Source organism: Montipora capricornis, chromosome 10, assembly GCF_036669925.1.
Source record: "Montipora capricornis isolate CH-2021 chromosome 10, ASM3666992v2, whole genome shotgun sequence".
Taxonomy (NCBI): Eukaryota; Metazoa; Cnidaria; class Anthozoa; order Scleractinia; family Acroporidae; genus Montipora; species Montipora capricornis.
The window spans coordinates 12,342,051-12,363,125 of NC_090892.1; the positions used below are offsets into that span (position 1 = coordinate 12,342,051).

Genomic DNA, 21,075 nt, shown 5'->3' on the forward strand with positions numbered 1-21,075 from the left:
AAATAAGAGCTGAAATAGCTCACTCATAAAACTGACGCAAAGCAAGTTCCCTAAACGATTTTACGATGATTTCAAGTCGCCAATGCGTTTCTTAGTTTTTCTTATTTAAGCAAACCTCCAAGGATGATAGCCGTCACTGTTTTTTAAAGTTCATTGATTTGCATTCATAGTTGTCTATTCTATTCCATACATCGTTTACGTCCCATTAAAATGTGGTAAGTACCCTGGAGGTGAAACAGTGTGAGCTCCTCCCCACCCCACCCCTATCAAAGATATCACACATCATATAACACCATTATTTATCGTCAGGGAGAACTTGTTTAATTCGCAGTACTCTTCCTGAAAAATGAAGTTTGGAAAACAACCTCTACAATTCTGGCGAAAGGGAATGAACGAGAAAGCGCTTAAGTAAGTTTTGACTAAAACACTAAATACAAATCACGGTATCATCTTCAATAAATAAGTTATTCTGGTTTGGAAAAATAAACTTTCTGATACTTGATAACCTCTTTATAACATCTCAGTTAAGGATATAAAAATCTCTTCAAGTCACAACGCGCAAAACTGGGATTACAAAATCACGTTCATTATCCGAGAAATGAACATTGCTAGAATCAAACGTTCAGGCTGTTTTGATCTGGGATCTCAATAATTCAAATAGCTTTCTTTGTACAAATCACGAATTTTTGAAATTCTGCTCTAGCAAGCCCTTTGTTCCGCAAGGCAAATCGCGATTCTCCTGCAAATCTCATTGTCGGCATCTGCTGGAAATAGAAGAGTTTCGTTTTCGGTTGAACAGACAGCCTTGTAGAGCTGAGCCTTTTTCCTGAAAATCGATTTCTTCCTTGTTGTTCTTCGCCTCAGACCGTGCATGAAGTAATCCAACTGACCGATGTTGATGTCCACAAACATGATCTGCGGTTTACCATACTAAAAAAGACAATTGAAACCCTTAAACTCTTTCAATTAGCCAATATCAAAAATACCATAATACTCTCTGTTTGTCCCTCCAAAATTTTGCACAAGCATTGTTTCCAGTTTCTCTTGGTATCATTATAAGAACGAAGAGAAAATAAAAACAATGCTTATGCAAATTTTGGAGGGACAGACAAAAAATACTATGCTATTTTTAATACTGGACTGGCCAATAAGGAGACTAAGCTCCACGCCAAACGATAAAGTATATGAACGGGAAGGCTGCCACTTTTGACAACACTCAAAAATCACCTATTTTCTGAAGGGCGGCTTTAAAGGGAACCTCCACTACGACTATTGAATAATTTTAAACAGAATAAAATAATGTTCGCCAATTATCTCCAAAAAAGTGTTGGTATCGAAAAAATGAACCTAAGAATCATCTATTTTCACTTTCAAATTTCCCGGGTGCCGCTGTCGCGTTTTGTGCTCCCCCGTGTCATTTGTTCCCCCGAACACTAAGCACTAGTGCTGTGTGTTCCCCCTTCGCCATAACATTGAATATGACAGCAGAATATGAATACAGAAAGTATCCTAAACATGCATAAAAGCTAACCTTAGGCCTAAGATTAGCTTTTAACCCTAACCGTTCGTGGGGAGCCGACTATAACTGCCCGTCCCACCACACAGCAGAAGTTTGACAAGAACAAGGAGGATGGTGGAGAGGCTTTTATTCCAGCGTCTCTAAAAATTACAGGGCCTCAACAACACATGGCATTCGTACTCGAGCGACTTCGAGCAACCTTACACGAGTGTGAAAATAGGGATGAAATGTCAATTGATATATTAAAACAATGATCGTAATTTCAAAATACTGTCACAGGAAGCCAAAATAAATTCATTCCATCGCTGAGTCGATCTTTTCTTGTTTTATTGCCTAAATGCCGCATTGCAATATGGCTTCCCTTCTTCCCTGCGAAAAATTCACTAGTTTTTAGTCCTTCTCGGCCAATATGGTTTGTTTTGGTTTTGGCTCGATCAATCATATCACACGATTTTATATAAACAGTTTTGGCTATTTCCCGGACGGTTTCAAGCTTTTTTAAAACAAATTCGAATGAAGAAATTGTTTTCGTTTGTCTGGAAGCTCCACTTTAAAGTCGCTATCTCCTCGTTTTACCTAGATTTTGATCAAAAGACGAAAAATTAGATTTCAGCTTGATAGTCTCAACTCAAATTTTTAAAGGAAGAAAGACAAACCGCGATATTATGCAAGTATAACAAGAATAGAAACACAGGACGAAATACAACGGACTTCGATACAAGAAAGTTAAGATCCATGGAAACAAATTGTGCCATTTTTGTGAAAGAGAAAAGAGACAACGACAAAAAAACGCTCCACGCAATGACGTCTTTTTCGCTTTGTATGTTCTTTTGGGTGGGGAGGGGGAGTAGTTCGGAAATTGCAACCCACTTTTACAGAGATTTATATCGCTCAACCTCGTTCCCAAAGAGACCCTGGGAACAAGGTTGTATATCGCTGAGTGTAGCGCATCCTGCTGTAGGCAAGAAAAATTGGGGTCAAAACATTTAGCATCTCATCGGCACATTTGGTGCGCGAAAAATTTAGCACCATTTCACGAAGAAACATAACGCCCATTCAAATGTGACTTTAAAATGTTCTTGACTGGAGCCCTTCTCTTGATTACTGTGATGTACATACCAACTGTTGACCACCGGCGGCGTTTTCAGACAAGTACGTTTTGCCAATAGGTGTCCCCATGACGTCCACTAAGAATGAGCGGCACTGCAACGCACACTCATCCAAATGCTTCGCAAGGATTGAAAGAACCTCCTCCTAAGAAATTGATGAAAATATCGAAACGTTCATGCTCTCAATATGTGCTCTCTACGTTAAATAGTGTGTGACAGACAGATTATTTAACAGGACCAACCATTTTGAGGCTTGGAGAGCAGGCGGGAGTATTACGGGATGACGGATAACAAGGAAGAGGTTTACTGTTCATCAACGAGTAAAAACACGAACACATTATGGACTTTTAAATTACCTTTCATATAACGTCCTCCGAGACTTAAAACAAAATTTTAAGCAAGAAAATGTGAATTCGTTCTCAAGCTAAAAACAGGATTAGATCTGGTGAATCGGAAACCTCTTGAGGTCGGTTACGTCTTATAAAGTCTCCAAATGAAATCAGGTGGCATGGAAAAAGTACACGCGTGACAGTGTCTCGCACTCACTTGATTTCTAGAAATCTTGAATAACTTTTAGCCAAGGAGTTTCGGTTGCCGCCTAAAGCCTGCTTTTCACTAGTCTACTACGAGCACCATTTACTGCATTGAAACCGGAAACGATTTGACAACAAAATCTAAATACAAAAATAGTCAATTGCAACAATTACACACCGCGGCTTTCATAACCAATTCTTTATACAACTGTAGAGAGTCCTCTACAAGTAACTCTGACCCTCGTCACTTTCAGAATCTTTTTTCATCAGCTTGTTGGATAATATAAGCAGTTTTCTGTTACACGATGGTTGCATAGGGTATTCTGAACATGCCCTCGCCTAACAAAACATGCAACTTCTTAGTACTAATGCCTTACGTCAGTTGCCCGAGGATCATCAACAAGCTCATCAAGACAAATCTCCTTCATGGGATATCTGTCAGTGTCGATAGCCTTGTATCCCGCTTTGTCTTTATCAAAGAAAAAAAGACATGTATTTGAGGGATGTGTTTTGAATAACAATTTCTAATGATGAAATCAGAAGCTTTAGAACGCAGGAGGCCCCATTGCAGCATTTTCCTATGCAAAGTTCTAAATGGCTCTGGCATGCATTTCTTTGGACCAGGAAGACAGAAGGAAAGGAGCCTGGTATTCCTTGTTTTGGACTACACCAGTTGCTTTGGTTGCTCGTTAGGGGTACAAATGACAAGGTAGTGAATAATAAATGACAAAGCAGTAAACCTTATGCGCCGATCAACTCGAAACTTCAACATCCCCCCTCCCCAGGCAAAGCCCGGGCATTTGAACTTTTGAAGATTGGATCGTTCATATTCCCGCCCACTCGGGCCAAAATGGTGTTCAAATGCCCTACCCTTATTGTCGGATTTGTCTGTCATACCCTACTAAAGAACAATCTTCGTCGGCTCCTGCCGTCTTTAATAAAGACCTTTTGAAGGCCTTTTTTGTGAGCCGCTCGCAAATGCTACATCTCTTCCTTTAAACTCTTCCATCTCGTCCAAACACGTGTTTTATAGGTGTTACCGAAAAAAATCATTTGAAACCTGACACTTCCGGTTCAATTTTCCCCACCCCACGCAGGCAAAGGTCAAATTCCCCACTCCCCGAGCACAGAAGATAGTAAAATGCCCGGGGTTTTCCCGGAAAGGGGGGGGGGGATGTTGAAGTTTCCATTTGATCGGCGCATTAGTGCTTTCATGTCTTGGGAAAATATCTTCAGTTGCTATAAAAAGAGGTCTCTTTTCTCGTACTTGTCAGCCCAGCGAAATCAAAAAGAAAAGAGACCTCTGCTAGCAGGGAGCCTGTAGCTCAGAGGTATTTAAGCATTTAAAACTAGAAAGTGCAAAAACTATACTCTTGTTAGGAATATGTACTAGTAATTCCCAATTAAGTTTTTATGCCCCTGTCATCAAATGGCTTAAAGATCTTGGTATTATGTTGTACTTCTTGAAAATCCTTGTTCAGATCTTCATGAAGATCTTACAACGTTGAGTATCTCACCAGGGAAAACTGCCATTCTGTGGCACTTTACTTTTGACCAAAATAGATGGTCACTGCATCGTCAATAAACTTACCAAATACAAAGAGAACCACTGTGTTGATGACTCTGCTTCCACTGAAATCCATTTCAGCAGCAAAGAAGTCCAGTATTGCATCCCATATATGCTGCAGTTGCCCTGCAGCTGTGTTAACTCTTACAATTCGATCATCTTTATCGAAGTAGTTTATGAAATCCTTCACAGATTTTTCATACCATGCAAAGCGCCTTTTAGTCCTTGAGGTGTCCATTTCATCGCCCTGATTAGAAGAAGCATCTTTGGGATTTGAGCTCGGTGGTTTTGCACAGGCTGGAGAGTGACTATTCATGATGTTTCTTAGAAGATCATCCTTTGATAATGTCAAGTTCAAAGCAAATGCACAAGGAAACTGGAAATAGTAAGCATAGGCTTTAATGAACTTTGGAAGCTGACAGGAATCTGGCTACCAAGGTGGTCACTGTAGCTACCTTTTTGTAATGCTTACAAAAACCCTCAAAATCCAGAAGTAAGCATGCACCCAAGAAGATCAATCCGTTTTTGTCACTGAATTGACACTAATTATGATAAAAAGGCATTTTTGGGCTTCTACGTTAAGTTTTTTTCAAGCTTGTGCAAAGAATTCTCTTACACCATATTTTTTGAGGTGTGCAGCCTTAAAGCCAAAGGGGAGATCAATTATTTTGATATTAGTTGGCACAAATTCCAGATACCAAGGGTGTAAGTTACACTGTCAAATAAACATTTTTCTAACTTATTTGGCTGCAGCTTGTTCCAAACCCCATTACTGTCTGCTTTGTTTGTTTGTTTGTTTGTTTAACTTCCTCTTTTCAACCCATTGGGCAGAAGAGGGGAAATACATTCAACACCAAGTTGGCATCACAAACCACTTTCCATTGGGATACTTCCTTGAAAACAGGGCTGAGACAAAGTTTGCAATGTGCCTGTAAGTATTGAACTCAATCCCCTTCTTTGCTCAGTTGTGGAAAAAACTATCACCACTCTTCCCATCTAGTAATTCCAAGCCAATGGCAACATCAGTTCACAGGAAATAGGATATAATAATAAAGCACAAATGCACTGTTGGTACAAGTTGATGGTATTATTGCGGTAGAAAAAATTAGTGATTTATGACCCCTCGTAAAACTTACAGGGCATATATGTCTGAATAGAATGTCTATGAATAAAACAAGTGAATTACGGAAAGAGCATGTTTACAAGGGGTTTTACAGGGGTTTCAATAACTTCTGAAATAGCCTTCCATGATAGCCCATTGAAGGCGGCAGTTTGACAAGTTTATGATAGCATTTTTAGTAAAAATCAAGGCAAACTAGCCGGGGGTGTGAGGCAAAGCAGGCGGCGGTATACCGCCGGTAACCGGCTTCTATTGAAACACCTGGTTTTAGCTTTTGTAGTAGATTTTGAGGGTCTTAAATTTCATAACACCTGCATTTCTGGACACTCCCTCCTAGCAGAGGTCTCTTTTCTTTTTGCATTCGCTGGGCTGACAAGTACGTTAAAAGAGGCCTCTGCCATGAGTCGAAATTCACTCTGATCCAACCGCCGTCCACAAATCACTCTTCAAACCGCATGCTCCATGATATGTTTGCTGACTGTGACTTGAGCCCGCTGTGTCCAGCACATTCCTTTACAGTAATTCTGCTGTTGTTAAGTGAGCCCACAAAACATGAAGTATCACGTGACAATTTGGTCATTTAAACTGCTGTGCACGCTCAAAACAGTGGATTTCGACCAATGGCAAAGGTCTCTTTTTTCGTACGTATCCATCGGCCCAGCGAATGCAAAAGAAAAGAAACCTCTGCTAGCAGGGAATTCTGCACATATCGGGACAATTCATGACCCTAGATGTAATGAGAAGTCTATTACCCTTAAAATTACTAGACTATGGTGGGTTGATGAAGTTTGTGATGAGTCCTACACCAGCAGAAGCATGCCCCCAGCTCAGATAACAGAGTCAAAAGTAATTATTATTACCATTAAATTACTGTTTAATAAATAAGCAGGAGTGCTGTACCATGAGGAAAAGCCGGGTGGTTTTATACCTGATATTTAAAACACAACCTGGGAGTTTATTGAATGGTTTCAAAAGCATTCCACAAATTAAAATTATGTCCCTCTGGAGTCCAAAAAAAGGATCAAATAGCTATAGACCATTTTACAGTTCTAGCTAAGTTACCTGGCCAAAGAATGGAAGCAAGGCTGCCAGTTCACAACCTTATTTTGATACAACTTTTGTGCTTTTCTAGACTAATACTTATTAGAATTACAACAACACAATATGCATGATAAAAGCAGTGAGGTCCGTATCAATACAAGGTCACTGGCATCCTCACAGTCATTCATAGGCTAGGTCACTGCATGAGCAAACTGTAAAATGGCCTATATTGTGGGAGGAGAACATTGGCATGTACAAGGAAAATAAGCTATGCCCTATTAGTATGCCTCCTGGGGGGGGGGGGGGGGGGTTTATTCCTTATAAGAGGCTAATGGGGATATTCCGCTCACCGCGCTGGATGGGGTCCCATTTTCAAGACTGGATTGACTATAATGGGGTTACACTTTTAGTAGAGTTACTAGAATGAGGTCACACATTTTTTGGGATTTCTGGGATAAGAAAATTCTGGTAAGCAGGGATTTTAAAATAGGAAGATCGGCCGTTAAAAAATGGCTTGTGCTGTTGTTTTAATATTTAACAGTCGGCTCAGTACGGTACATTTGTAAATATTTACGGCTAGCAAATGTACCAGAATGATTGTACTGTAGGTGAAAAGTAAAGTGTTCTACATTCAATTTAACAAACGTGTCAATTCATTTAAGGATGACCTACTTAAAAGGCTTTATAAGGTAGAGGCATAATCAGAAAGTGACTAAGTTGGGATAGCGAAAATGACATTTGCTCGAAAGTGACTAAGATGGGGTTTATGATTAGACATAATGGGGTAGGGGTTCCGAGAGGCTAGCGGCATACACCCAGCAAAAATTGACCCAAGTACCCCCCCCCCCCCCAAATTCCTTACACAAAGAACGCTAATAAGGAGTGTTTATCAGTCTCAAAAGCTCAATGCATGTGACCTTGATCCCTCACTAATCAGTTATTGAAACTCATTTAGTATAATGTACAAAAATAAAAATGAACACTAGCTTACTTTTGCCTCAAACTGTTCCATCTCCTTATCACATTCCTTGATAAATTTGTTGATTCGCATCATGAAGTTAAGGTTTGGAATGAGGTCCACCAATATTGGCTTGTCAGGTATGGTTTGAATTTCTTCCTGGATAATTTCCAAAACCCAGTCCAGAGTGAGGGATTCAGGATTTTCTAGCAAAAGAGCTTTAAGTTCATGTGTGTCTGAGGGAGATTCCAAGCCCTTTTCTGTGACCTTTTTTGGAAGTTTTTGCAAAATTAAATCCTCTGCTGATATAAAGCCAAAGTCAAACATTGTCCTCAAGTCATTAACGATGCAACCTTTAGCTGATCCAGGACCACCTGTTAATCACAACATAATGACAGCTGGGAAGATTATTTATCATGAGAAGTTGAAAGCAATTTTGCACAACATCAATTCAGGGAAAAGGTCAGATGAAAGGTTCAATCATTAGTGTACGTTTTATATAATTACCGGTATGTTACTTCACTAATTAAATCATAGGCACATTTCAAGATGTAAAGGACTCCTACATTAACAGCTGGATTGATAGAATAAAGTTCAACAACAGGGCAAAACTCTGAATCACCATGAAATTAAGCTTGTCAAGCCAAAGTTGCACCAATTAAATCAGAGTCACACTGATTCAAGTTCCTTGCATGTGTCAAATTAAAATCTGTACATCTGAGACCATGTTAAGTTATAATTTTAAAATCCCAATTAACACTAATCATGGAACCCTGTTAACAATGATTAACACCTCTTTAAACCCCCCCCCCCCCCTTCCCCCTTCCACCCAAAAACAAAAAATTGCATAGGCGTTCTTGCAACATCTTCATGTTCAAGATAAATCGAAAACAATGATGATGAAGAATTGGTTGGGGTGGGAGGAGGGGGGGGGGGGGGTCAAATAATTAGCAATTATTGAATGAGGCTGAGTAGGATATTAAGAATTAAGAAAGTAGAGGAAGGTGTTATCCGATAACATAACATCCTCCGAGATCTGCAGAATTCTTCATATTCTACGAAAGCCGAATTCAATAATTGCTTTAATATTATTCATTCAAAATATTTTCTTTGCTCAAACTTCTAAACCTATCGCAGCCATTTTTCTGCTCAACAAAAATAATTTGCAGCGGGCTGCACTTTTGACGTCATCGGTTCAATAATCTGCAGCGGGCTGCACTTTTGACGCCATTGATTCAATATGACGAAGTTTCTTTCCAAATTTGGTGAACAGCAGCTGGTTATGGTGAATAATCCGTGTGCAGGAGCCCATCAACCGGAACGTGCAACTTACCTATTTTCATGCAAACGGCGTTTTCACAAGTAAGGTTATTTTTAGATTGAATTTCCCGCTAATGAGACTCCCACAGGAGCCGATGACCAATCACAAGAAATTAAGCTGACATCATAGGGTCACCGAACCGGAACTGCCTTTATTTTTTGACCTAATTCGGAAGGGCTAGTCTAAAAATAAGCCTACTTGTGAAAATGCCGTTTCACAGACGCTGTATGGAAGTTGCACGCTCCAGATGGGCTCTTGGCGTGTGGTTTTAACCAATCAGAAACGGGGAACTATTTTTAATGGATAATAAGATGTATTATGGCATTTGAGAAAGTACAGAATAAAGTGATGGGACATGATCAAGTTCTACTTTTATTGTTTATTTCAACCAATAAAATATACAATCATTTTCGTCAATTATGACGCAATTATTTAAAGACCACAACAAAGGCAGTCTGATCGTTGTATCAATATTTAAGGAAAGCGCAGCAGGAATTCGACAAAGATGAATAGCCGCTATTGAAATGTACGAAAGTGTCAGCTTCCCAGCATCTAGACTTTAAAAAAAATCTCTCACTGCCACAAAAACAATAATTTTTGGGGAACAGATTTCAAAAAGGGAAGTTGTACGAAATTTATTACTTGCGAAAGATGCACGCAACTTTCGTCTGTTGATAGAATACAATGCAAATAAGCTTAACAATTGCGCAAAACTCTCATTTCACAGCGTGCAACTTCCTATCAATTAAAAACGAAGGGAAACAATCTCAGTTTGAGTGTGCGGCTGGAAATAGTGTAAAAATCAAGGTTTTCGTTGCAGGATTTAATCGTTGTTTTAATAAAAATCGAAGGAGTCGGTTGTTCAGCTAAGCTACAGTGAGTACTAATTTGCATGTAACATTTGCTGTACAAAAGAGCTGCCGACACCTTCCGTTAAGTTAAAAGCCCCAACTTTAAAAAAAAAACCTTTTCCCCGGCAAAAGATAAAATGGCCGTGATTTTTTAAGCTACAATTTCAGGGTTGCCAAATGGGTAAGACAAATGTGAAAAGCTAAGCTTAATTTATATTTTATGCAAAGGTGATACAAGACAAAAAAACACAGAAGAAAAACGAATAGGTAATTATTCTGGAAGGCTCAAACAACCAAAACAATGGCAATACAATACAAAGTGCGATGCGTTTACCACCTACCGAATATAAAGACAAGTCGACGCTCCTGGTCTATTTTCTTCACGCCTTTTCCAATCTCAACGACAACATCGGGCTTGTTTACAATCGTGTTTCTTCGACTAAAATCAAAGTTGTTTTCCACTTCAGCAAAGCCAGTTACCTTACTAATCCCACAACCCATTTTAACGAAGGCAATTTCAGAGGAATAAATTAAAGACAACAGCCCGGAGCTGCTTTAAAATCTACATTATGATAACAAACAAAGCGAAACGATTCCCACTTCCAGGCCAGCCGCGGCAAATTAGTTGCTATGGTAACCTTTGTCGAGACAAGACTGATCATTTTTGCTTAGAGCTCTATACAAAGTTTTGAAAGAATTTTTGCAGCCTCAGTCATGGGAAGCGGAAAACCAAATTAAGTTGTGGTAGACGCCATGAATTAACAACCGTTGAAACAATTTAGCCTTTACTATCAATTTATATATCGTTTTCATAAATATAGCAATTTATTTTATCTTAGGCTTTTAAGATGATGTATTGATTACCGAAAAGCCCCTCAGGGAAGTGTTCAATAACCTTTCAGTTTCAGTTTCAGTTTCAGTTTAACGTTTTACGACTCGGCTTGAGCGGACACGATCGATGAGCCCCCAGTTTCTGTCCTAGTTTACGAAATGACATCAAAAAAGAGATTTGCAAATCAACGTTGCGTGTAACTTTAAAAACTATGCCATGCACTCCAAACAAAAAATAACTAAAAAATAACCTAAATAGTCGGTCAGTATAAAATGCAGACTGCAGATTGGGTTAAAATGCAGACTGGGTCTAAAAGGCAGACTAAGGCCTAGTTTGATACGCAAAAATTTCCAAATAGCTATGTAGGTCTATTTATCATTGCTACCATTGAACATTTGTATTTGTTCCTTAATCTGAAGCATGAACAATATGCTTCATCGTAAAGGGAATTCGGATTTAAGCCTTCTGTCTGTTGCCGATTGTCTTATGATACAAATAAAGACACGTCACCAGTTGCTTTGCTCGCACTTGCTCCAAGTTCGGCATGGCAGGGATTTCTGCTAATACATCTAAGGTAAGAACAGCTTTTATTATGTCTTTAACGTATCTTAATGCATGCAATGGAAAAAGCAAAAAAAAATTGGAACGTCATAGGAGACAAATTCATAAATCACCTCTCCAATTCTCAGATCTGTGGGTTATATCAGGTTACATCAAAACACCTTGCGAATTTGATGACGTCACTGCCAAAGTCAGTGTGTCATCATAACATCCGCGCGACCGAATAACGTATATTTCGTATGCATGAATAAAAGTTTGAAACGAGAGGGAAAAGACGTCCGACATATCGAGCTAAGAAAATGATACAGAGCAGATTTTTTGGGGGGGAAGGCGATCAGTGCGGTCACTACGGTAAGTGGAACGCATATTTTCTGAACGATTTTTAAAGAATGCGACAATTTAGGGCTCAGTGTGCAGTCTTATCTTGGATTTATTACTGGGTTGCCTATGGGCAAACCCAGTCGAGGTCTGCGTTTAGTTTGTTTGTTTTCTTTTTTTTTTTTTTTTTTTTTTCCGTGTCGGTAAAAGTCTTGCCTGTCACTCCCCTGGTAAGTGTTGCCTTTGTGTATAGAGCCTTTTGCACGTATTTTCTTAGGATCAAGAGGGTAGTGGAACTGCGTAGATTTCTCTGGTGGACACAGTAGAATCATCAACTTAGCCTGCAATGGCGTCGAAAGTCATGCAACGCGAATGGCGTTTTAGTGGATCCTTAAACAAAATATACCCTTAATGGAAAGTCAGTTGGATAAACTAGGCATGAATCTCAAAAGCGACGAGTACTGGACTTCGACAACAATCTATCGCCCGTCGAGACGAAATCAAAGTGAGCAGTATTTACCTGAAGTACATGGTAATTTGACACAATTGAGTTTCTTGTCTTCACGCACGCTATGAAATAGGAAGAGGTTTTCGCCTCTAAGAGCAAATATGTTGTTTGTTTCAATAAAATTTTCGCTGGAAAAGGATTCTGTGGTATTTTCTGCCTTTGTGAATTATAATATCATGTTGTGTATTGAATTTTCGAGCTTAAGGTTCAAATGTGATATGGGAGAAGTTTTTTAGTATTGCTCTGTAAGCAGGAAGGGTTCACAGGCCTGTTGGAAGCGTGGTTGAGTTTCAACAAAATGAGGCCCAAAATCAGTGAAAACTTGTGACGCAGATGAATAATAAAGCAGCTGCTATTTCCAAAATGATGGAATTACCTGGTGATAAATAACGTCGTACGCGTCTTGGAGAGTAAATTTTGACTTTGCATAAACAAGAGTTGGGCGATTGTGATCTTTGTTTTGACTTCGCTCATTTCATTGTCAAACTTTATAACACGACAGAAAAAGAAACTTACAAAAACCCGGTATCTTGCCATCATTTGACACAGATGCTTCACTGTTTGGCGAGTAAACATGCCGCGGTAACTTAATCACGACGCCCGCTGAATTCCGGCCATGTCACTTTCGATTTTGCAATTTACTTGAACGTAGCAAAAATCTCCCAAAATGTTTGTCGCTGATCGTAACTTTTTATATTCTATATTCACGGTTCAAAATTAATGTTGTTTTCATGTCGTAAATATTTTATTCTCGATCGACCGTCCGGGAAACTTCCTTCTGCTCTTTCTGAAAACTGTGTATCAATATTTATTTGCTTTTTCATCAATATTTGTTTTGCATAAAGCAAGCTAACAGAATCTGTACCTTGCTGAGTTCGCATTTGTTAGCGTTAATAGTATTTTCGGTCAGATGTTTCTGTTTTCCATGAGGGGTTTATTGTTTTGGTCTCCCATCCCAACACTAACCCCGCGAAACAGGGCTTGACTTCAGTGAAGTTTAGTATTACAAAATTTTCGGATGCTCATAGGGCACACTTGTGGTGAAAAGAAGTTGTGAGGGAACTTGAAAATTATCAACATGTCAGCCCAGAAGCCAATGTTTCTCGCTTCTCTTTTATTTGTTATTCTTCAGAGACTGGAATGCTGTATTTCAATACCACACAATTCAGTGCCTTCTGATTTTCTGTAGCACGTACCACAGGCAAGCCAGTGTATGCTTCACAGAAGCATCTAGTTAGCAGAAATCCCCGCCATGCTGAACTACGGCCAAAGGTTGGAGTACGCGCGAGCAAAGCAACTGGTGACGTGTCTGTATTTGCATCGTATGACATTCGCCAATCGTCAGATTCGAATTCCCTTTAAGGTGAACCATGAAGCAAATCACCAAATGTTTATGCTTCAGATTAAAGAACAAATACAAATTCTCAATGGTAACAATTCTTTTAGAATGAAATAGACCTAGTAGGAATTTTCGTGGCAGAGAAAACGAGACCGACATTGCGTGGCCCTAAGGAAACTTGAAAATATATCGACAATTCAGGCCTCAGTCTGCATTTTAAACCCAGTCTGCAATCTGCATTTTGCCCCCTAGCCTGCATTTTAAACCCAATCTGCGATCTGCAGTCTGCATTTTATACTGACCGCCTAAATAGCCGAATTTGTTCAAACTTTTTTGACAAAAAGCGTCTGTATCCAAAATAAATAAGGTTTAGAATCGCCTGTTTTTGTTTTCAAATTTCCCGGGTGCCGCCATCTTGAAGACTTGTGACGTATTACGATTGTCCTTTTGTTATAAAGCTGTTTGCGTCAGATTAGCTCTTAGGCCAAACCTAACATGTCACAGATGGCCGCGTCAAAGCAATGAGCCATTCTAAGATTCCCATTTTTTGTGACAAAAACACTATTTGTTTTGCAAAAATTATTTTCTCCAGTACAAGTAGTCAGAGTGGCGGTACGTACTCAGCCCTTAAAATTTTGTGTCGTGAGAAGGCTTGAAATCAAATTTCGACCGACCTTTCCATTTCTCTAAAGATCGAGTCAAAATTTTAAGGTCGCTTGTCCCAACCCCGTTCCCAGGGCTTTTCTCCGCCGAGAGCGGAGAGGTCCCGGCGGAGAAAAGCCCTGGGAACAAGGTTGCGAAAACCCGTGGCTGGTCGATAAATAACCTTGCTCCCATCGCCCATAACAAAAATATCTTTTTTTTTTAAGAAATGACGCTGGCTTTCTCATCAGCAAAGACAATTTCTTTATCCAGCTTTAAACTCTACAGATGAACCCAAGAGCGCAAGTTAAATAAAAAGCAATTTCTAGAAAATTCTTATGGAGTTCTTCAATTCTCTTGAATGTCTTTCATATATAATAATTTTGAAAAGAAGACTACGAAAGTACGCAAAATACTACTGTTGCAAGTCCCTGGTGACGTAGTAATTAGGGAAGTTTGTGAGAGGATGGACTCGCCAGGAACCAAATATGGAAACTGCAATACGGTGTAGCTTGAGGGTATTTTTGACTCAATTTTGAAGCAGCTCTTTTTCCTGTGGGCTTCCGCGAAAAATGAGTGGCTCGGTAATTTGCTTTGAACGTTTCAAAGCTAGCAACTACGCCTCTCATTCTTGACAGTGCACCATTCGATCGCAGGAATCAGTAAAACCAAAATGACAGCCTGTTTGTAGGTTGTTGGTAAAATTACAATACGCAATTTTTAATTTAGTAAGGGGGTTTTGCTACTTCTCACCAAGTGTTGTTAACTGGTTTTGAGCTTCTCCATCCTTTGCGAACTGACATGAGGCGACGTGACTTGTGACCTAATCTGTGACCCGTGTTTTCAACTTATTACTTCTTGGAGCAGAGCCACCTTAAAATTTTCCAAATGTGAAGGTGGCTACAAATCCGCTTCAGAGAATTTTTTTTTGACTTTGCTGAGAGTTATCTTAGGCTACTAATCACTTTTCAGCAATATAATTTGTTTCATGTGGTACCATATATTTGCCTTTACGTGAAACGGTTGGGTAGATTTGATCCCTCCAAATAGCAAAGTTTGTTTGTGGCACTTTTGAAGAAGAATGGCAATAAGGTACAAAGGTTTGGCGAATGAGGGATAAGACAGATTATAATGACAGGGGCTCCCCGCACACCAAAAGGGTGAATACTGGACATAGCAATTTTTAATGTTTAAGGTCAAAATTAAGCCCTTGCCCAAAGACCTTTTTGGATATGTTCATCTGTATGGAGTAAATTGTTCTCTTCATTTAAAAGGCTGCTTAAGAACAATAGTTACAAGGACGCGAAAATGGGACTGAACTTGTAGATAGCTTGTCGTCCAAGTAGTTTTTAAAACGTTTCAAATGAAATAGATATCTAGGCAACGGCCTAATTCCCAATCATTAATTTACTATAATTACTATTTTACTCAGTTATTTTACAATTTACTATTTTACGACTAGTCAAGTTCAAGAGGTTTTTATTTAGGTTCTCTGGTTTTCCCCTCTCAAAAACTAAAACATCGTTTGCCTAAATAGCATGAGTTAAGGTTAATAGAGAAAGATGTCTGTGAAGTTTCAACCAGAGAACAGAAAAACTCTCATTCCCCCTTTAAAGACCTGCCGGTTGGTCTGCTTGAGATCTCAACCTTACCTGTGACTTCCTGCACAACAATCAGATAGTCTGAGGTAACTGGTCGGAAAGATATTCTATAAAACCATTTTAGCCATTTGGCAGCAATCATATCTTGACCTCCACCTTCCTTTGCAATTGCAGTTGGAGGAGAAAGGGTGGGGGGGGGTGGGGTGGTCTGGGGGCAAGGTTACCATGGCCAAAGGGCACAGCTGAGATCAGACCAAAAGCATGTAAGACTGAAAATGGTTTGATCCCAGGAAGACCCAGGACTAACATACCTTGATGGTATTTCATCTCCAGATGAGTGAGTACACACTACTATACGTCACTCTAAAGATGACTGCCACCCAGTCAAAAAATAGGTTACCAACAACAGTCCTTCCTTAGACTGCACTTCCCCAGAGGATCAAATTTCATAGAGGTAAGGCACACAAGGTGCCACAGGTCCCTAATACAGACTGTATGTACAGGTACATGTATGATCTCTTTGATTTGTTAAGTCCAAGGATAAAAGTTGCAGTGCAATGCTGTTCCAATGAAGAAGTACAGGAGGAAATACCCCAAAATTAAGTGAGACTTCCATTTCCTCTTCAGGTTCCTGTAGCTTGACTCAGCAGTCTCTCTTATAATTACATGAGCAGAATACCAGTAAATAAGAGGGGATGCAGAAGCTATGAATCTTGTGATGACCTGCAAAGTTTACATGTAGCAATTTATGAAATGTAAACAAACAAGTGGGCTAACCATGTTCTGGACAATGTTACAACAGTTACTGAGTTACAACAAGGCAGGTTATGAAAATAACAGAACTAAAATAAACTAAATTAACTAAGCTGCACAAGTTCTTTAAAAGCCAGCCCTTTCATTTGTCAGATTAATAATAGATGCAATGCAACTTTTTACATCAAGAGATAAACATCCTAGCATTTTTGTGCTCGTAGTTTGGAATTTAGGTGTTTGTCAGGGTATATTTTGTCCTACAGTGTATTACATGACTACCTAGCACCGTGAGCAGGCAAGATGAACCAAATCCCACGCTGTGATTGGCTACCAGAGCGGGCAACATAGAGCTGTTTGCCTGCTCAGGATTTCTTGCTTGGTCCCACAAGATCAAAGATCATTTTTTCTGTTTTATTCCATATAATAAATCCTTTATTGACCAAGATTGTTTGGTCAAGATAGGTGGATATTGGCCTCATTCATTTTTTGCATTTTTATGTTTTTATGGACCGAGATGAAAAACGCAAAAAAAACAAGAACTTTGCCAATATCCAGCCATCTTGACCTCACGCTTGGTCGATAACCCATATATCCATTATTTTGGCAAAGGAAGCAGTGGATGTCTGTGCACAACTTGCACATCTACCAGCTGCGAGGAGATCATATGTTGCCATGGTTTAGGCTTGAATTCACACAGGGTTCAGTCAGGTTCAAATCCTACCCTAACAACTTGTTAAATTGTTCTTGAACATTTGGTTCACAATGGTAAAGTAACCACTGCAAGAAAGATTTGCTAAAGCTATTTGCTCGCAAGGATTGAAGGGCTGGCTGGAAAGATGAAGGCCTGACCCTCAAAACGTTTATGGAGCAATAATTAGCTTGCTTCACGTCTACCTCTGCAAATTTGTGATTGGACTTCCGATTAGTCTGGCCAACACCCACAGAGTCTGGTCATGGCCGTCTGTGTCAAATGAGGTCAATCCGCCAACATCTTCTACCCTCTGTAAGCGCCTTTGTGTATTTTTTTTAAGTCTCTCTTATCTGACTTCCAGTGAGTCACACCATCCCACTCCCTAGATGACCTGACTCACTTCAGGTGTATTGGACATGAATAAACATCAGCTCACAAATCTCTATTACCACTGCGGATCGTTAGGGCCACATATTAGAATGTGTTACCCTCGTTAAATAAAGTATTGTGTTGTGTTGTATTTACCTTTATCAACATGTTTGATAACAACAAAATTTTGCATTTCTCTCCCCACTGATGCAATACCACACTTCCTTTAGAAACTACCCCTCCCCCCATTTCCCCCTCCAATTAGATTGTTCTTGGACATCCTGAAGCTAACTCTACCACACTATGGAAAGTGCCAACTGTCAAGTACTCCGTCTCTTTAGACTAGATCCTTGTGAAGTTTGAACGACAACACACAACACACCTGTAACGGTATTTAACAATTTTCCTCTAGTTGAATTTCAACACAAGGTTCCGGGTAACCTGGCCAACAAAGCACATGGAGTACGTGGATTGTGATTGGTCAATAAGAAACTTGACCTTGTCCTATCGTTACAACACCTTCCAGTTTGGGCTCTTAACCATTGTTATGTTTCATTGAATTATTGTTTCTTTCATGCATGTATTAATAAAAGTGGAGTGCCAATTGACCACCCTTACATGTAAGCTAATAGTGAAGAACATTTTAACTGATCAAATTATTGACACTTCTTTTCATTGTAAAGTAACTCTTGACTGACAACAGAGAAACACTAACCTGCACATGCATGGATGTAAATCCAAAGAATGTCATAAATGCCAGATGAACAACATACACAAACACAGATGGGCTGTGGTAAAAGTCAGTGTCCCTCTTCTCAGACTGGTGAATTGACTTCCTACTGAAATTAATAACGATCAATATAGTGTTCAGGTGCCTCAAAAAAATTATGTACAACGAAAAAATCACACATGTTGGCATATTCATTGGCATAATGCTCATAGTTCCTAAAACAAGATACATGTAGTGCCATGTAACACACTCTAAGTTATGAGAATTAAATACATGTAATGTAGGCTCATGACCTCTGGTCAAATATTTTCCCACATGGCCTTCCCTCTCAGTTAATAAGTATGTATTAATTTTAATCTTGAACCAAGACTCTTCCATCCTTTTTCCCTTGTTGTCAAGAGGGACAGCATGATTACAGCTTGTCTCTTTGTAAGCCAGATTCAAGGTTGATTAAACAACCATTAAGGGAGAGGTATAAAAGTTGGAAAGTTCTTCCACAAAAAAACCTACCCCTCCCCCATGTGTATTATTTTAACCATTTTTGGTCACATGATTTGCAGCAATTAGAGTCTGATGGGCACTTTTCATTTAACTAAGATTTCAGGGGATTTTGGTCACATTACCGGTAAGTCAAAATGAAAAAGTAAGTTTTGGTTAAGTCTGACCTGAATACACGTGGGGACCATTTTAGTCCCATTTTCTCATGCTCGCTACAGGCTGACACAGTGTTAAGTCTCCTTGATTGCCACAAATCGTATAGTGAATGTGAATGCACAATGGTTTAGCTCTGTTTTATGGAACCAAAAAGTACCATAATTTCCACAGGGCATAAGAAATTTCTCTAATTTCTTCTTGAATTGCAACCACCTTGTTTTTTCTAGGAAAAAAGACTAAACAGGAAAGGAGCCTTGATTCAAGGTTAACATTGCCTCTGCTTAGAGAAAAAAGTACTTCCACGATGTGTACCTTGCAAAATCATCTTGCTTATGTTTTCCTGCTAAAAGAGCAAGTGTTTTGATTGAATTGCGGTTCCGCTGGTCACAACAGTAGGTCAGTATTGCACACAAACAAAGTACAATCATTGGTGAAGCAAGCAGAAAGTTTGGGATTTGTTTCACCTCAAAGTAACGTAAAAATCCAACCTCCCAGTAGGTTGATTGAATGTGCGAGTAAGGAAATGGAAGCCACTTGTTACACCAGGCTAGTTTCGCCAATGAAGTATCTGAACAATACAGTTTGTATCCATACAACTGAAAAAGGAGGAATGGAGCCACCACAATTCCATTGAAGAGTAACATCTTCAGAAAAGCAATCACAGCAGAGAAGAACTTTCCCACAATAAATTCATATGATACTTGCTGTGGAAACGATGCACAAGAAAGAATTTTTTTTGCTATGCAATGAGCTACGAACCCGCAAGATGTGATTCCATTGGAACGTGTTGCCGAACCAAGACTGAACAGAAGTACAGCTGAAATTAAAATCTCATTTTCTAAATAATATAGTGCAGTGAACTGAAGGAAAGAGAACAAGCTTTCTGTGTAGAGGCTGGACATAAATACGCTCGCAGGGTTAATGCAAAACAGAAGAGCTGAAACCAGAGCTACCTTTCTTCTTCCAATAAACGAAGAGTCAGTTTGTAAAGCGCCACAGCGCCTAAAGTAAACCAGACTGTGTTGCTAATCCAGCCAAGTAAGAGAAGAGCATTACGCTTGCTTATTAAAAACTTGGCCACTGGTTCAAACATCCATGCCAAAGTTCGTAATGTCCACGGATATAAAGGGAAGAAAGCCATGAACTGCTCATATTTGTATCCTTCATTTGCTATATTCAGGAAATACACAGCGTCCCATTTGGCAAATCCTCCGAAAACCTTTCCAAACAGCACATCACCCCAAGTTGGTTGAAATTCACTTTCCTGGATAAAACTCGATGAGTCGTAATCGTCTATGACTTCATTTAACAAAGCCTGAAATAGAATTTAAATTAGTCATGAGATAGATGTTAACAAAGCGTTGATACTTATTAACTAATATATGGTAACCTGGAAAAAAAGCAGGAGAAATCTAGAGGAGATTGCTGATCGAGTTACAAACCAAGTGTCGTCCGCCATGTTGAATTCGGTAAGTACATTATGTAGTACTTATTATACTGTATTTTTTAATTCTGGTAAGATACCGCTGAGATCGCAGACACTTGTAGGTGGTATATTAACCTTTCATTTCAAACCTCTGAGCATTACAAAGTCACCTAATGACTAAAATTAGTTTTATTCATCAGGGGGCCGTTGAAACGATAACATAATGCTATAGTCAGAGGACCGTCAGAGCACCGAACATCTGAGGTCCCTTTTCCTTTGCGTTCGCTGGGCTCACGGGTACGGGAAAAAAGACCTCTGCCATGGATCGAAACTCACTTTGATCCAACCGCCGTCCACAACTTAGGACGGAACTCTTTAAACCACACGTCCCATGATATGTTTACTGACTGTGGCTTGAGCCCGCTGTGTCCCGCGCATTCTTTTACAGTGATTCCGCTGCTGTTAAGTGAGCCCACACAACACGAATTATCAAGTAGACTACTGCATGACTGATAAAACAACGCAAAAAAGCATTACGTTATCATTTGAAATCTTCTCTAATTACTTTATAACATGTGCATATATATTCTGTAAATTCGTTGGATTTCCAAATGAACCTGATGAAGGCTGGT

At 39.4% G+C, this 21,075-nt stretch overlaps 2 protein-coding genes across 2 annotated transcripts; both read right to left on the reverse strand.

The window, feature by feature from the left end:
• Positions 1 to 298: 298 nt before the first annotated feature.
• LOC138019308 (uncharacterized) lies at positions 299 to 10,638 on the reverse strand. The gene is made up of 6 exons (XM_068866054.1): positions 10,361 to 10,638; positions 7,881 to 8,221; positions 4,753 to 5,104; positions 3,539 to 3,630; positions 2,639 to 2,773; positions 299 to 930 (listed from the first exon to the last, which is right to left on the reverse strand). The coding sequence occupies exons 1-6, from the start codon at positions 10,518 to 10,520 to the stop codon at positions 700 to 702; spliced, it is 1,311 nt and encodes a 436-aa protein (XP_068722155.1). The 5' UTR covers positions 10,521 to 10,638; the 3' UTR covers positions 299 to 699.
• Positions 10,639 to 15,681: 5,043 nt separating this feature from the next.
• Positions 15,682 to 20,476, reverse strand: LOC138019307 (GPI mannosyltransferase 2-like). The gene is given in 5 exon segments (XM_068866053.1): positions 15,682 to 16,543; positions 18,349 to 18,472; positions 19,330 to 19,984; positions 19,987 to 20,332; positions 20,408 to 20,476. Coding segments are annotated over 5 exon segments (1,389 nt in total). The 3' UTR covers positions 15,682 to 16,348.
• Between the last annotated feature and the right edge of the window lie 599 nt (positions 20,477 to 21,075).